General features: G+C 45.4%; 4 protein-coding genes across 4 annotated transcripts; 3 read left to right on the forward strand and 1 right to left on the reverse strand.

Moving 5' to 3' along the window:
- Positions 1-119: 119 nt before the first annotated feature.
- On the forward strand, positions 120-776 carry LACBIDRAFT_315363 (uncharacterized protein; the record flags this gene model as incomplete). Its single annotated transcript, XM_001877964.1, has 3 exons — positions 120-394; positions 446-512; positions 573-776. The coding sequence occupies 3 exons, from the start codon at positions 120-122 to the stop codon at positions 774-776; spliced, it is 546 nt and encodes a 181-aa protein (XP_001877999.1).
- A 557-nt stretch (positions 777-1,333) lies between these two features.
- On the forward strand, positions 1,334-1,995 carry LACBIDRAFT_315364 (uncharacterized protein; the record flags this gene model as incomplete). The annotated part of the gene is made up of 3 exons (XM_001877965.1): positions 1,334-1,617; positions 1,674-1,740; positions 1,789-1,995. 3 exons carry the CDS (start codon positions 1,334-1,336, stop codon positions 1,993-1,995), a joined length of 558 nt encoding a protein of 185 aa, XP_001878000.1.
- Positions 1,996-2,853: 858 nt separating this feature from the next.
- Positions 2,854-3,159, forward strand: LACBIDRAFT_315365 (uncharacterized protein; the record flags this gene model as incomplete). Its single annotated transcript, XM_001877966.1, has 2 exons — positions 2,854-2,874; positions 2,929-3,159. 2 exons carry the CDS (start codon positions 2,854-2,856, stop codon positions 3,157-3,159), a joined length of 252 nt encoding a protein of 83 aa, XP_001878001.1.
- Positions 3,160-17,258: 14,099 nt separating this feature from the next.
- Positions 17,259-17,790, reverse strand: LACBIDRAFT_324540 (uncharacterized protein; the record flags this gene model as incomplete). The annotated part of the gene is made up of 2 exons (XM_001878325.1): positions 17,259-17,265; positions 17,309-17,790. 2 exons carry the CDS (start codon positions 17,788-17,790, stop codon positions 17,259-17,261), a joined length of 489 nt encoding a protein of 162 aa, XP_001878360.1.
- Between the last annotated feature and the right edge of the window lie 100 nt (positions 17,791-17,890).

Here is a 17,890-nt window from a genome sequence, read left to right on the forward strand (position 1 = left end):
CGACACTAAACCCAAAACCTTGCTTGGACCACGAGGCGAAGTTGTGATCACCTTGCACCACCAGGGCTGTGCTTAGCAGCGCGCACGTTGGCGCCTGGCGCTACAATTCATCACGTACCATGCATCTGTTCCTGTCCAACAGAGAACCTTGGAATGCGACGTACACCAACGAGGAGGGGCAAGCAATCTACAAGACGTCTACGCCTTGGAGGTCGCTCGGCAAAAGAGTGATCATCGACAGGATCACTCACAACTCAACAAACGTCGAGTTGAAAGATCACCTAGCGGAGGTGCAGTATAACCTGTTTACATCGAGCCGGATAAAATACGGAGGGGAGGACTGGAGTACAAGTCGGTATTTCAGGAACACAGAAGGGCAAGGAGCTCTTGGGAGGTGAGTTTTACTCGGCGGACAATTGGAGGAGTAGGTGACCTGGGAGAAAAGCGGTAAAATTTTCACAGCGCCGGACGGGAAGAGGTATATATGGAAGATGGGAATTCGAGTGCCCGAGGTACGGGTAGCGTCGCATTGATGACGCACCTGTTTTGATAACTGGTGGATATCATTACAGCTCGTCATGGGCGACGGGAGTAACAGACGAGTTGCCTCGTACCATCGTCGACGATATAACGACCCACAACCCACTTCGCTCGAGATACTTCCAGAAGGCGAACATATGGTCGACCTGATTTTGGTGACATTCGTGTATGTCGAAAAAATCAGGAAAGATAGGGAGAACCAGGGGAGATCCATGCCAGAAGGTTTGGCTGGTTGACGGTCATGGAGTTACGAGACAAATGTCTGTATGAGATGGTGAAGATTATATGACGCAGCCACATGGTCCACACACCTTACTAAGTAGAAAGTTAACAACGCCATCCACCAAGTCAAGTGCGGTGGCAATGTGGACATTGACGTCAACGTTTGGCTTTTGATGTTAGCTTGATGATCAAGACCTTCGGAAAAATCATCAATCAATCCCGGCTGACATAAAACTTCTCGTTTTCGCAATTCCGAGATGATTGGCCAGCCACTTTGCAACACATGTCCGAAAGTAGGCCATGCCAAACGAATGCCGTGAGGCCGTGTCGTTGAGTTTGGAGTCTCCAAGCAAAGATCTGATAAGAATCAATATGAATGCGAAGCAAATGCAGAAATGCAGAAGCCCACAAATCGCAGGCCCGCTTGGCGCTCCACTACGATCAAGTGATGATCGCGCAGCAAAGGTAAGAGGTGAACAACTGCTACACAGCGTACGGAGTAACAGGTAATGCTGTCCGTTGGCTGTCCAGTATATATGGGCAGAAGTAAAGGTCAACCCCATCATCGATCATGCATCTATACCTATCCAGTAACGAGCCGTGGAACGCGACGTACGCCAACGAAGAAGGGCAACCAATCTATAAGACATCATCGCCCCGGATGGTGCTCAGCAGGAAAATAAGCGTCCATAAAATTATTCCCAACGCGTCGGAGGAGGATCTGCAAGACCGGTTTGCGCATCTCGCGGAGGTGGAGTATAAACGATTCACTCCGAGTCGGATAAGATATGGGGGTGATGATTTGCTCACGAGTGAGTATTTTAGAAAGACGAAGGAGTGGGGGGATCTTGGGAAGTGAGTTTTTCGACTTGATAACGACTTGAGAAGATGTGGTTGACTTGGAGGCCAAGAGGTCGAATTTTCACAGGGCCGGATGGGAAAGAGTATAAGTGGAAGCTGGGGATGCGAGTTCCAGAGGTAAATACTTCACTGTGTGTAGCGCTTCTGCATTTGACGCCATAACAGCTTGTGACGAATGACAGAAGCGAGAGACCGGTTGCCATATACCGACGTGGACGAATTGGAGTTGTGCGAGAAGCGCGCCCCCCTTCGCTGGAGATACTTCCAGAGGCTGAACATATGGTCGACCTTATAGTGGTAACGTTCGTGTATATTGAAAAACTCAGAATGGATAGAGACAACCAGTCACAGCACATGGTGACAGAAACATAGACTCGGAAGGCGCGGGGAGGGAAGGGGGTTGGATGATGTGTAAACCAGAAAATGCTCGTTAGGTTGTTAGTATTACGTCCTGTACTGCGCATGCAGCGTCGGGTAGCCTTCGACATTCGAGAAGTTTCCTCTGTTGATGTCCGCGTCGACGCGACTGCCCCGAAGGTTTTGCTTAGTGATGGGTACCAGACGCGTGAGCTGTGGTAGCAATCGTCGACATAACTGACAAGACCGCCAAGTCCAAAAAACACAAAAGGACGGAGAACAGACGGAGATTGGTGCTGAGGATCCACAGTCACAGGCTTGGCGTTCCAGAAGACCTTGGCAGAATCCACTGATGACCGCAGCGAGTGCATAAGCTGCGCAACATGTGCCGTCGACGTCGTCCAGACATATATAAGTATGCGCATGAGCTGCAATTGACGACTCCGCCGCAACTCAACACAAACCACCACTATCACAATGCACCTGATCCTATCCACCAACGAACCATGGAACGCCACATACTCCAACGAACAAGGACAAGCCTTCTACAAGACATCCTCCCCATGGAAGATGCTCGGACGGGACGTAAGCATTCACAAGATCATGCCCAATGCGTCGGAGGACGATCTACAAGACCGGTTCGCGCATCTTGGAGAGGTGGAATATAATCAGTTTATGTCGAGTCGGATAAGGTATGGAGGTGGGGAGGTTGTTACGAGTCAGTATTTTACGAAGACGAGTGAGTGGGGGGCTTTTGGGAGGTAAGTTTGCCCCCCTCTCCTTCAAAACAGATGGTGCAGTGAGTGGTGTATTGACTGGGAGTGAAGGGATAGGACGTTCACAGCGCCGGATGGGAAGGTGTATAAGTGGAAGATGGGTAGGCGGGTTCCGGAGGTGAGTGCGTTTATCACACGTTCTTTGGATATCCAGTCAACGTCGTCATTATAGCTCGTGATGGACGTTGATGGGAAGGAGACTCGAGTTGCGGTGTACCACCGTCGACGGCTGGGAGTGGTGACGGACGCACGTCCCGCTTCGCTAGAGATATTTCCGGAGGGCGAACATATGCTTGATTTGATTGTGGTGACGTTTGTATACATCGAGAAACTGAGGAAGGATAGGGAGAATCAGGCGAAGAAGAAGATAATGAAGCCTTATTCGCGTCATGGGGGTCCTTGAGGCTTGAGGGTATTGTTGTTGGGGCAGGTCGAGAGAGGAATTCAGCGTCGCTGCATCATGGTGTATGACTATAATTTGTAGTGCGGGTTATGTGCCTGGGTATAAAGCTAGTAGTCGCGTCTCGATTTGTTCTTGGAATAGAGATTAATGTAAAATTTGATGTGGTCAATGGGAGATGGATGGGGAAGGGGCAGGGTTTTCATGAGCCTGGATGTGGATGACCACACACCCCAAACCCGATCGGGAGTTTTGAATATCTGTATCGAGAAATTTCTAGGTTGTTGTGTGACACGGTTTAAAATTTTGACACCTCATATCACATCTGCAACACTACCGATGTAGGATGCTTCAGTTATGTGTTCAAGGAACGAGTGGAGTTTCGCAGCTTGTTGCACTCGATAACTTCATCAGTACACGGGGAAAATGGGTAAGCGGGTTCCTGTGGCAAATGCTACTGACAGCTTTCGGACGCGGGTTGCGGTGTGCCATCGTTGACAACCAATTGGTAATATGACGGACGCACAGAGCCTCGGTTCGCTGGAGACTCTTTCGGCGAATAGACGACACTTGCTTTGGTTTGGGTTCCGTTTGCCTTTATCGAGAAATTGATATGGGATAATGAGAACACCGTGTAAAGGAAAAAGCTTAGCTTTGTTTGAATTCATTGCACCATCCCGATTGACTTGCCTTTATTGCAGGCTTGATGGAGACTGAGCATAAACCAATCGACAACAAGCTGTCTTCTTTTTAGAATGATAGATGATGGAGTGGGTCGAGGTCAACCTAGTATCAGGGCAAACCCCCGAATGAGTACTTTAAATTTGTTTCGTCGCATCACAATGTAGAGTACGACTTGCCTACTTCAAATCCCAGACAACAACGCTCTACAACGCTGTTAGTCAGGATTCTTGTCAGATCTTTACCGAGCCCTCATGCAGTTATTGTAAAAATCCCTTGTCCAAGCTATTTGGCATTAGAAAATGAACGACGCCATCCAGGTGAAATTGGGGTGAACTGTATCGATGAACGTGGTTAGAATTCAAGGTCACGGCTCAACGTTCAACAGTGTCAGCAATGAAAAAATTCCATCATAATCAAATTCAAACAATGACTTCTACAACAGTCAAGAAGCTCGCGAAGCGCATATAACGACATGCTACCAAATCAGCGGACAGTTTTCGAGCCGAATACCCCAGCCGAATAACGCGCGAAATGAGAACATATATAAACCCACGAAACCAGCCACCAACACTCTCCGCCTAACCCCCATGTTCCTTCCCCGCCTTCTAGGGCCCTCCGTCGTTGCCCTAGCGGCGACGCTCCTCCCACACGTCGTCGACGCGACTTTCGTTGATCCAAACGTATTGGATGCGTGTCCAGGATACAACGCCACCGACGTAACCGCCAGTGGGACCAAGTTCACCGCGACCCTCGTTCTGGCGGGAAAGCCATGCAACGTCTTCGGGAACGATATTCAGAAGTTGTCGTTGAGCGTTGAGTACGAGACTGGTGAGTTTCCTTTGTGGGGCGGCGTTCTGTACGTGGCTGACTGAAATGTACAGTGAACAGGATACATCTACGTATCACGGACGCCTCCTCACCCCGATACGAAGTCCCAGAATCGGTATTCCCTCGGCCTAAAGGAAAATACCTCCAATCACACCATACCACCAACATCCAGTTCAACTATACCGCCTCTCCCTTCTCCTTCTCAATCTACCGCGCCTCAACACGCGAAGTTCTGTTCTCCACGGCATCACATCCTATCATCTTCGAACCACAATATCTGCGGGTTAAAACTAACCTCCCGAACAACGCGAACATCTATGGATTAGGCGAGCACACTAACCCATTCCGCCTTCCTACGGACAACACGACGCTTACAATGTGGTCCCGCGATGCGTACGGCGTGCCCACCGGAACGAATCTATATGGGAACCATCCGGTGTATTTCGAACATAGGACGACAGGTACCCACGGCGTGTTTCTGCTCAACTCGAATGGGATGGATGTCAAGATCACGAATAGTGGGCCTGGCGGCACGGCGTTGGAGTATAATGTTATTGGCGGGATATTGGACTTTTACTTCTTTGCTGGGAGTGAGGAGGACCCTGGTGAGGTGGCAAGGCAGTACGCGGAGGTGGCGGGGTTGCCTGCAGAAGTTCCGTATTGGTCTTTTGGGTTCCATCAGTGTCGGTTTGGGTATCAGAGTGAGTATATGCGCTCCTTTTTTTTTCTTTTGAAGGGAGACTTACCTTTGTTGTACAGACTTTGTTGATGTCGCGAACGTTATATCAAGATATGCAGCTGCTGGTATCCCTCTTGAAACCATGTGGACTGACATTGGTATGTCGATTCCTTTCTGATTTGCAAAACAAGTCTGACGACGGTTTTTTAGACTATATGTACAAACGCCGCATCTTCACCGTCGATCCGGACTACTTTCCCCTTGACCGGATGCGCGAAATCATAGACTACCTCCACACCCACCAGCAGAGATACGGTATGTTTCTTTTTCAGCTTTCCAACAATAAAGACTGACATATCTTACACAGTTCTGATGACCGACCCCGCCGTGGCCTACCTCCCAAATCAAGACTACGCTCCTTACAATAGAGGAGAGGCGGCCGATGTCTGGTTGAAAGGCCCTGATGGCAAGCCGAGCCTTGGTCTTGTGTGGCCTGGTTTGTTTTGCATTTTTGTATCCTTATATGCGCGCTTATAGTTAAGAAAAGGCGTTACTGTATACCCGGATTGGTTCCACCCAGATATTCAAGGGTAAACCTCTTCAGCCGGCCACTGCTCAAATTGCTCAGTGTGTTTCGACTAGGTACTGGACAAATGAATTCCAACTTTTTTACAACCCAAGTACGGGACTCGACATTGACGGAGCTTGGATTGACATGAACGAGCCCGCTAACGTACGGGCTCTTCCCCTCTTTTTTTCATCGTATTTCCACTCATGTGATAACACCGACAGTTCTGTAACCTCCCATGCGACGACCCCTTCCAACAAGCCATTCAGCAGAACCTCCCACCACCACGCGCTAACCCTCCCCCAGCGCACGATACGCCAATCTTTGTGAACCAAAAGATCACGGCCCAGAACGAGAAACGTGATGAGGACATTTTGAACCCGCCCTATGCGATTAATAACGCTGCTGGTGCGCTGTCCAGCAAGACGTCTTGGGTACGTTTTATCTCTTTTTCGCTTTGTTCTTCGATAGGTCAATCTAACTATCCTGCAGACAAACGCAAAACACATCAACGGTCTCACAGAATACAACGCGCACAACCTCTTTGGGTCCATGATGTCCAGCGCAACGCAAAACGCCATGCTCGCCCGGCGACCTGGAAAACGCACCCTCATCATCACGCGCTCAACGTTTGCTGGTGCAGGGCGGAGCGTTGGCAAATGGTTGGGTGATAATTTTAGCGATTGGGAACACTATCGGTTTTCGATCGCGGGTATGCTTGGGTTTACGGCGGTTTATCAGGTTCCGATGGTTGGGAGTGATATTTGTGGGTTTGGTGAGTCCCCTCTTTCGCGTAGAGGAGAGAAAGCTGATGTTGCTTGCGTATAGCGGAAAATACGACGGAGAAGCTGTGTGCGAGGTGGGCGGCGTTGGGTGCTTTTTATCCGTTTATGCGTAATGTACGGTTTTCTTCTTTGATATGATGAGATCCTCAATGCTGATGGCCCTTTCTTTGTCCAGCATAACGCAGACACATCGATAAGCCAAGAATTCTACATCTGGCCCAGCGTAACACAAGCAGCCAAGAACGCCTTGGATATTCGGTTTGTTGTTCCCTTTCCCCCCTCCTCTCCTCACTACTTAGCTCACCCCCAAACCAGGTACCGCCTCCTCGACTACATCTACACCGCCTTCCACCACGCTCACACAGACGGCTCTCCTGTCGTTCTCCCTCTATGGTTCAAATACCCAAAAGACACCAACACCTACGGGATAGACCACCAATTCTTCTTTGGGGACTCGATACTCGTGTCACCCGTAACACAAGACGAAGCGACGTCCGTCAGGATATACCTACCCAAAGACACATTCTACGATTTCAAGACGCTTGAGCCTGTGCATGGGCAGGGGGCGTTCCTCACATTGGATAACGTCCCTTTTACGGAGATACCGCTTCATATACGGGGCGGTGTTGTTCTTCCGTTGCGTGCCCAATCGGGAATGACGACAAGCGAGGTTCGGAAGCAGGATTTTGAGTTTGTGGTTGCGCCTGGGGTGGATGGGAGGGCGGTGGGCAGGCTTTATGTGGATGATGGGGAGTCGGTTGATCCGTTGACGAAGACGGAGGTCTGGATGCGGTTTGGGGATTCACCGTGTACGTTGAATGTTGGAGGGACGTTTGGGTATGCGGTTGGCGTTCAAGTCAAGAGGGTTAGGTTTTTGGGTGTGCCCAATAAGCCGGGGAAGGTGTTGGTTAATGGGCAGGTTAAGGACAGTGCGGGGTGGGAGTGGGATGCGGAGAGGAAGGTTTTGGATGTTAGTGTTGGAGGCGTGTTTGATGCTGGGTTTGTGGTGCAGTATTCTTGATTGATTTGGATTGATGAAGGACAATGATGTTTTTGTAAATACGTACATACGTTCATGGACTAATTGAACTTGAAACTACACAACATGATAGGGAGCCATTTTTGATCCATTTTTGTTTTGTTTTTGTAGATATAATGTCAAAAATGAAGCGAGAAATGAAGGGAAAAATGGCTACTGTGAACGGACGCGATTATAACTCATGTCACGCAAGGTCACGGTGACTTTGTGACAGCGAAGGCTGAGCGCTGAGCGCTTGGCAACGTTCAACTTTTACCCTTACCACAACCGTCGTCTCACCAGATACACAATGTTTGATCACTCAAAATACGTCACCATTACAGGTGCCTCTATAACTGAAGTCCATGGCAAGTTTTCAATCTAAAACGGTTTAGTATGCTCACTCTAAAATCTCTGCATAGGAAATTCCGTCACAAATATCAATACTACAGGTTCATCGCTCGATGAGAAGGGTGATTGGTTTTCCATCTCATAATTACTAGTTCTCAGTGATAGGTTTCAGGCCTTCGAGATCTTCAAAGCATGGTTGCCGCTGGCGCAATGCACGACTCCAAAGAACGTTACGACGCCCCGAAATGCCATGAGAACACACGGGAAGCCGTTATGAAGGACATAACAAGTTGGGTTTTGAATGATACAAAAGATACTCTGATCCTTTGGATTAGCGCACCAGCTGGATCCGGGAAGTCAACTATCTTGCAGACGATAGCAGCACTTTTTCAAGCCTCCGGGGGACTCGCTGCTAGCTTCTTTTTTTCACGCATGGCGGCTCAAAGTCAAACGGAGGCTCACTTGATCGCCACTATTGCCGCCCAGTTGGCTGTTTCTATCCCAGCAACCAGGCCTTTCATTGATCAAGCCGTGCGTGATGACTTGTCTATATTCAACAAGACATTGCCTGTGCAGATGAAACATCTCGTCATCCAGCCTTTGATCTGTGCTTCTCTTCAGGCAGGAAGAAGCTCCCAATGGCCATCATTACTCGTAATCGATGGTCTCGATGAATGCAGTGGCGGGAAAGTTCAGGCTGATATTTTACGCATGCTCAACAACGCTCTTTTGCAACTCAAACATTCCTTACCCTCACTATACCTCTTAATCGCCAGTCGACCAGAGCCCGCCATTTGCGAGCCTTTTGAAGATGATCTCAACGGAATAACATATCATCTTGTCCTCGACGACTCATATGATCCCAATTGGGACATAGCCACATTTCTTCGAAGTAGTTTTTCAGATATTTATCGTCGCAGGCATACCCGTTTTCCCTCCATGGCATCCCTCCCACTTCCATGGCCATCAGAAGACGTGATTTCCTTTCTCGTCAAAAAATCATCTGGCCAATTTATCTTTGCTGCGACGGTGATCAGATTTGTCGATGAGGACCGTAAGCTTCCTCCCGCACAACTCAAGCTTGTTTTGGATATCTATAAATCACTCGATGCCTCTCAACACAAGACCAACCCCTTCGCACTTCTTGATGAATTGTATGAACATGTTCTGCAATCTTGCGATCAAATCGACAGAGTCCTTTTACTGCTCGGCACGATTTTTTTTTTAGATGGTGCTCCGACCCCCGTTTTGCTGGAATCCCTTGCAGGTACTAACTTTGAAGATATAACAGTGTTGTTCTGGGATCTGCATTCCATTATTCAAGTCCCAGTATCCAGAACAGATACCATTCATTTCTATCATGCCTCTTTTAGGGATTACCTTGTTGATCATCACAGATCCAAAGATCTCCACATCGATGAACATTTAGTGCAGTATTTTCTACTCAAATCATGCATGTGGCAGCTTTGCAATATCTCTCACTCTGCTTTTGGCACCACAAGCCCAGCTCTGGAATATAGCCGGAAGTCATGGCTCAATCATTATATAAGGGGTGACTCTTTAAGGATGGGGTCACTTGACACTCTCTTGGGAAATTTCAAGGCTGTGGCTTTCCAGGGCTCAAATGTAGAAAACCAGACTATAGTCGCAGATCTCAGATACTGGTGGAGTGTTTATGGCCCTGGACAAAGCAAAATTAACCATCAAGTAAGTATCTACTTTATGTAGAGATATGAATTTTCTAAAGTCTCCCTTTTTTCAAAGGTGCCAGCCTGTACCTACAGATTCAATTCCATCATTGACCAACAATTTCTTTCATGGCTTGAGATGTATCCATGGACAAAATTGGAGATGGCCTTAACATGGCTAACACTTTTTTTGAACTATCATGGTCTTGATGGGCCATGTTGGTGGCATCATATATCCTCAAGCTCTGACTGCAGAAACCCAGGAATTAGCTGGTTGTGGAATTTCTACTACAAAGCCGAGTGGGCTTGTAGGCGGCAATTCATTTGCTTCTTCCTGGATTTCCTACAATGCCCAAAAAGCTGTCGTCACCTCTCTGTTGGAAAAGCTTTGACTACTGGTCATTTTGCTCATCTTTGTGTGCAAACTGTCCTGGATTGCTGCTTAGGTTCTACTGACTTGCCCAAATTGAGGTACTTATTTTTTCCTTCATTTTTCATTGACATACAGATGACACACCTGTGCAAGTTATCTTCATTGCCTTCAGGAGATTCTGCCAATGTTTCTAGACAATTTCAGTGTTTGCAGTTACCCGAATGACATTGGAAAAAGCATCAAGGCAAGTGAGAATATACAATATCTGCTACAGGGATCAATCTTGTGCTCTGTAGTCACAGCTCTGCCAGCCTGAGATCTTTCTGGACAAAGTGTACAGGTCCGATTCGGTAAAATTATTGCTGATATTTCTAGTGTTTGAAAGTCCGGTTCGGTCCGGTTTTTTGATGCCCAGGGGCGTTAACCGTAACCGTAACCGGTCTGCCTTTTCCCCAGAAGTCAAAAGACCAGACCGGACCGCAAAAAGACCGCAGACCGCGGTTTTTTGTGGTCTATAGACTGGTTTCGGTCTGCATCGGTTTTAACCGGTTTATGACCGGTCTTTAGGCCAATATTTTAAAATTATGAATCGGTAAATTTATTAACATTTGTAATAGCTTCAAAACGAGCCCAAGAACGTTAAATTCCGTTAGGAATTGGTGCTTCTATAAAATAAGTCTGGTACATCTATTATTCCCAAAAGTAATTTACATTTTAATTCATATCTCTCTCGTTTTTTTACCAAATCGTATGTTCTTGGGTGCGTTTTAAAGGGTATTTAAGGGGCTACAAAAGACCGGTCCAAACCGGTCAAGACCGGTTCACGTTAACCGGTTTTTTTGCGGTCTTTACATTTCAAAAATAAAAGACCGTAACCGCAGGTCCGGTCTTTTGTGGTCTTGGTCCGGTCTGGTTACGGTCTTTTTCCAGTCACGAGACCGGACTTCCAAACACTAGATATTTCGATCCTGTTACTAACTATTGCATGCAATTATATATAGTGTCTTCAGACATCATCTTCTCACCTTTGTGGAAGCACCTTGCATGTAGTATAACCTCAATCTCTGTACAATATGCATCTGGAAAATGCACTGTGGCTATGGAGAGATATATAGGCCTGTGTAGGGTGACAGTGCCATAGCATGGTATCACTCTATGCTAGTTGTCCATAGCAGGCTTTTTGACTACCAGTATCTACATAGTCCCATAGGCATGTAGCAGTGTTGGAAGGTTGTGACTAAAAACAGCAAGTCATGGTCATGACTAGTCATCGACATCAATTTTTGATTGACTTGCACATGATGAATGACTTCAAGGGAAGGGTCTGATGGATGACAGTCAGGGTCTGATGGGAAGGGTCTGCCCTACTTGGAGAGTGTAGATTATGAATAACATAACTAGCAATTTGCGTGCACATTAGCATATGCACTCTGTACTCCATGCTTGAAGTATATATGATCAATCCAACATTTATCTGGAGTGCCAGGAGTGATCAGAGGAGGGCCAGAGTAAGGGTTGACACAGGCCTGGGGTAGCCTGAGCAAGAAAATAAATAAAAGGACAGGAATTTTGAATACATGATTGCATCCTCAAACTAAACAATTGAATCTGTACACTGTTCTGTAATTTTTCAGTAAATTGTGAGGCTCTGAATTTATGATTGTTAAAAATCTACTAATCTTTTGAAGAAGAAATGATAACAACTTCTGATGTTGTATACCAATGTTGGGAGATCCTGCATTATCTTGATGACATCACCAAGCAGGATCTCATGGAAGCTTGGACATTAAGTTTTGACACAAGCAACATGGCGCAGTTGGCGCATGAATGAGAATGTGTTGCCCCAAGTTCTGAACAGGTGAAAGGGATTCTCAATGAAGTTTCTTTGCTCATACAAGTATGGTTGATAATTCTATATAATTTAAAAATTCTAATAACTGTCATTGCACTATCTAGAAACATCTTACCCAAGGAAATCATACAGAGTGCCGTCGTATACCGATCACACACTGTTTGTCAGCTGCACTTGGATTTCAGAAAAGAAAGACACCCCCTGAGGATAGCGACAACTCTGACCTTGAGGACCTTCCTTCTCTTGTAGATTAAATATTAATTTGTGTCTTTTGTGCATGTAGCAGTGACTGTGCTGCACAAAAGTTCGTTGCTTATCTAACTGTCCTGCCTTATTTAGTAAATGGTGACCAAGTCACAGTCAATTTGACTTGACTTTTGACTTCTTTTGACTTGTCATGACTAGCATTGACTAGTCAATGACTGGCACATCACTAGCATGTAGGCATGTTGTTCCATAGAGTCTAAAAGTCCTACATAGTCTGGTCAGGTACTATACTGATACATAGATAGATATCATAGCATAGATTGAATGAAAGAAAGCAATACAAATTGACCACTACATCAACAAAATAGAAACCTAATAGTATCTATGGTACTTTTGAGTGGCCCAGTCATGGCTAGACCTGATTTGCTGATAAGAGTGCCATTGTAGTGTTGCCATGGCTCCAGCTCAGAGCCAGCTGAAGCCAGGAGCCAAGCCAAGTTTAGCCGAAGCCCAGCCAGAAATGCTGAGTGATGACTCCCACAGCTCGGCTAATTCCAGCTCTGGCTAAGAAGCCAGCTGGAGCTGGCTAAGCCAGTCATAAATAGTGATTGTTCAAGTTCATTCGTTCAGTCATCTCAAGCCTCACAGTCTCCCAATAAGGTCAAGAATATATACTTTGCCATCAAAATAAGTGTAAAACATACAAGAAAAGTCTCTGAGGTATTTGAAACATATCTACAGTATTTAAAATATATCTAAGGTATTTTATTACTGGGTCTCTCAGGTCACTACCAGTTGATTGGTGGCGATTTTGACATCAACCTTTCCAAGAACCTTTCTCAAAAGCATTGTTGATTTCAAAATCAAGCAGCTGCAGAGATCTTCACCAAACTCCTTGATCTTAAACTGTGACCCCTTATGTGGGCCGGCAAACACAGTAATGACTTGGGTTTTGCACTCTGGCCTTTCAGGTATCAAGTATGGAAATGGCACTTCCAATACTGTGAAATTGAGTTGGACCCTGACTGCATCTCTGACCACTCCCTTGAACTCCCTGCTTATTTTCATGCTCGCCCTTATGGAAATTAGGGTTGGTGTTGATGAGATGAAGGCTCAGTCTCATGTTGGCGAAGCAGCCATTTCTGAGCCAATATGGAGGAGGGGCTGCCACAATTGCATCAGTAATCTATTGACTTTGAATCAGAAACATAATTACCATCATCGCTACAGCGGGGGGTTTGTGAACTTGGGTTCCAAGCTGGGGTTGTTGGGATATCTTCTGAGTCAGGAAGCAGAGTAGATGGCCCTGCAGTGGCCAGAGTCTGCATGAGGAAAGCAGCAGGATATGGGGCTGAGGGTTGTGGATCCAGCAAGGGGTAACCAGGGAAGAAAAAGCTTGCCAGAGTACCAGGCAGAGGCACTGGTTCAAGTGGGTAAGAATAATTGGACAGAAGCTCTCAAGGCTGAGCAGGCTGAAGCCTTTGGTCAGCACTGTAAGCTAATTAGTACTGAATTGAGATAATAAAAAAATAAAGAGGGCTTGCATGATGTATAGTGAACTGATGTCAAAAATTTGTGGGTGTTGGAGGAACACCTCAAGCTTGATGAAGAGCCTTTTCTCACCAATTGTGCTTTTTACTCTGCCTCGGTAACCTCTAAGATTCCCCTGGGTGACCATTACATGTTTTCCTACAAGGTGACTATTCAAGTCCCCCTTCATGACTCACTTTTGTGCAGCTGTCAAGGAATCTGGGGATGCAAAGTGAAAGGGGGAGCTGAAGAACTTCACATTCCCAGGGGATACCTCTACCTAAAAGATGACAGAATGTCAGAAGTATGTATTGTAAAAACGAAACCTTTACCTCTGTTTTGGTCCTGTCATTGAAGACACACACATAGTTGTCATTTTGTGCTGTTTTGGTCATTTTTAACCACTCAGTATTTTTAACTGATTTTTTGATAGGCTCATTCAGGTTAACCAGAGGTATATTCTGGCTACCTCCCCAGTTAGCACATATTTTTTTTTCAGATGCCAAAAATGGCCTCCAGAATAAAAACCTTCTCAAGGCCCCAGCTTTCACTGAAATTAGTCTATACCAAGGGAAGTGTAATACAACTTCATAATGTAAAAGAATACACAAATTCATTTGAGGTACAATAGATTCTTGGAAAGAACTAGAAAATGACCAACCTTCATTCTTTTTGCACTCCTCTGTATGCATCCCATGCCCAATTTCTTGGCCATCATGCAACTTTTCTTTCTTTTCTATTTTTAGACATTGTGCAACTTCCCTTTTCTCTGAGAGATTGTCTCACTTTTCATCTTCTGATTCCTTCTCTTTTTGTACATTTCTTTTGCATTTCTTTTGGTACAAGTAGCTGCACTTTTCATTTGTATTCATACTTGAGGCAGGGTCCAATGTGTGATCTAGGCAAAGGTACCTCCATAATTGTCAACACTTGTTGAATAATAAAGCTGATGTGCATCCTGAAAATATTGATTATCAAAATCTCAAATTGAGGAACAATAAGAATGTAGAGCACATTGAGTGGTCATTTCCATTATTTTATTCTTCAACATATTCTTCAGCTGAGTGGTGTTGCCATGGCTACCAAGGTTATTTCCCAAAGAAATTGTTTAAATATGCAAAGTGAATGTGCTCAACATTCTTATTGTTCGTCATTTTGTAATTTTGACAATTGATGATTTCAGGATGCACACCAGCTTCTTTATTTTACAAATGGCCACAATTATGGAGGTGCATATGTCCAAATTTGTCCTGATTATTCTTTGGGCCCTGTCTCAAGTGTCAGTAGCTTGAAGGCAATACAGGCCTAGTTCAATTCTCAAAACCTCAGGACCCTCAGATCAGAACTGCCCTCAAACTCTAATGTCTTCAGACTTAGAGCCTCTTCTCAAACTTCACAAGAACTGACAAGAACATAGACAAATCAATAAAATCTACAGAACTCTGTGCAGACCCAGTCACCCTCCAGCACAAAGGATATAACCAACCAGTTTAAAACTTTCACATTCAACATTTAAAAAAAAACCAACACCCTGACAGAGCCCTGATGTTACAAACCATTTTTTCTTTATACAGACTCTCACAACTGTAGACACCTACACATTCCTAAGAGGTAGTCTAGACCTTCTCAGCCTTTTTAGACAATGCATCCCACAACTCATTTCTTTTATGACTCATTGTTATTCAGAATCCAAATAGATGGTGTATGACTAACATGACTCATACAACTCCCTATGACTCTCTATAATTCAGTACAGACTCATATGACTCCTTTAGACATTGTATGACTCTTTACTTATGACTCATCTCTCCAATATATAAGGTAGTTCTAATTTTGTTTGCATTAGTAGCTTGATCCTAGGCAATCTAGCTTAGTTCAATCATCAGAAACCTCAGAACTTAAGATCACCCTCAAACTCTAAGGTCTTTGGACTTAGAGCTCTTTATGAACTCCAGCATAACACTTAACAAGTAATGGGTAACATAACTGCATCCACTGATACCGATGAACCCATAAACCTTGCCATCAATATGGTAATTCAGAATGGAGAAGGAGAGAAATGCCGCCCTCCTAAAGACTTTGATGGAAATGAAGAAAAATACAAGACTTGGCTCAGATTGTTAGAAGCCAATATCGGGGCTTATAACAACATGTTCCCCAATAATGAGCACAGAATCAAATTTGCCCTCAGATATATGTCTTTGGGAAAAGCTGCACATTGGGCAGATCATTTCATGGAGATGCATACAAATGCAGAGAGTGTCTTCACTCCAAATATGACCTGGGCAGAATTTGTCAAAGAACTAGACAAAACCTTCTACACCCAGAACACTAGAGACAAAGCACAAACAGATCTAATGCTCCTGAACCAGGACAACTCAAATGATATATTATCCATTTCAATACACTTACCAGTCGGGCTGGGTATAGAAACTTCAAAGGAGATGAAGAGAACCCTCTTCTCTCTCAGCTTTTCCTTCAAAATCTTAATCCTTCTCTATGTTATAAGATTACAACTCAGAAAGAACAACCTGAAACTCTTGAAAAAATTGTAGATGGTGCTAGGTAGTTTGACCAATCATATCAACAAGGCCAGGCTTGGAAAAGAATGCTCCAGCGTAAGTAGATGTGAAGGTGGCTGATGAACAAGAGAACTGGCAGGACAAGACTTGGAGGACAACTGGACAAGCAATCGGGATTCAGCACTGAAGGACAATTGATATTTGTAGATACACTATACATGAACTAACTGAAACCACACAAGATGATATACATTGTAAGAAATTTGATGACCAATGAAAAGAAATGATCCAAGAGATTGAATGAGGTCAAAGACTTCTTCAAAAATGACTGGACGCATACTACTCCAATGAAGCAGGACCTGGGGTAATAACCATCTCGAACCCATTCACAGCTGATGGCCCACCTCCAATCGGGTGTGGTCGAGGTCCAAGAAGCATAAATGGATTCAATCCATGCACATACTTATCCCTCATGGCCTCCTCCACCTTCCTCTCCTCCTCCCCCGAAAGCCTCGTACCTGCCCAGAACATATGGCTCAGCCCAACCAACTGTCTCATCAACAACCAAATATCACTCTCCATGCTAACTTCTTGATAATCTGTCACTGCAAACAGGATTGCGAACACATGAGAGGCGATGATGACGGATTTCCATTCCAAATATGTTGCGAGGCCTGTGTTTAATGCTATCATTGCGTTGGGGCGTTTTATTCCCACACTAGTGTTATTAGCCTGAGAGGAGCCCTGGAGGTCTTGCCCGAGTAGAAATGGGGATGTGGAAGGAGAGAAAGAGATTTTAATACTGCCACTTCCTGAGGATTTGGGTGCAGTGTAGGAGTAGATGGTGGGTTGGCGAGTGAGGCATGAAGTGGGCTTTTTTAGTTTTTTTGCTTTTTTGAGGAGTTCGTTCATGCCAGGGCCAAACATCGTTAGGTGGAGGTCAGTTTGTGGGAGGAGGAGGGCGAGTTCGCCGAATCTGGATGAAGGGAGTGTTAATGAAATGTTTATATGTAAAATTCATTGGCTGTTTCATTCAAATAATATAAGACTTGAAGTAAATTGCTCACATGGGTACAAAGTCCGGCTCTTTCTCGACGCCGAGAAGGTAAACTGTTAACTGATGTCTCTCAGTGGGAGGCGGAGAGGGAACAAATCTGAGAAGAGAGAGCAATCGAAATGTGGTGAGAGGCCAGTGTAGAAGGAGAGTGGCAGGAGAGTCGATCGGTAACCTCCACCAAGCATAATAGCCCTTCCAATTCTGCTCAAATTGAGTGGAAGCCTTTGGAGGAACAGTACTGCTGAGCCCAAAATCCAACCATGGAATATGGTTGTCAGGCAACTTCCACCCACCGCGTTCGCAAATGTGTTGGTCCTCGAGAAGGCGGAATCCCCAAGTATACGATCTATCGTTACAACACAGTTCTTCTGTCCACCAACCGAACTTGGTGCCTGTTCCCAGAAGGTTTTTTGATCCTTTAAGGGTAACAAAGGAGAAGGTTCCATCTGATTGTTGTTGAGCCCAGGGGAATTGTCTCGCGATGGCCTGCATATCGGGTTTCTTCAGCACTGCCAGCTACAATTACTGTAGCATTTCAATCAATTCGATGGTCATGCATAGTGTTTGAAAGTCCGGTTAGGTCCGGTTATTG

The sequence above is a fragment of the Laccaria bicolor genome, genomic scaffold, assembly GCF_000143565.1.
Source record: "Laccaria bicolor S238N-H82 LACBIscaffold_6 genomic scaffold, whole genome shotgun sequence".
Classification (NCBI taxonomy): Eukaryota; Fungi; Basidiomycota; class Agaricomycetes; order Agaricales; family Hydnangiaceae; genus Laccaria; species Laccaria bicolor.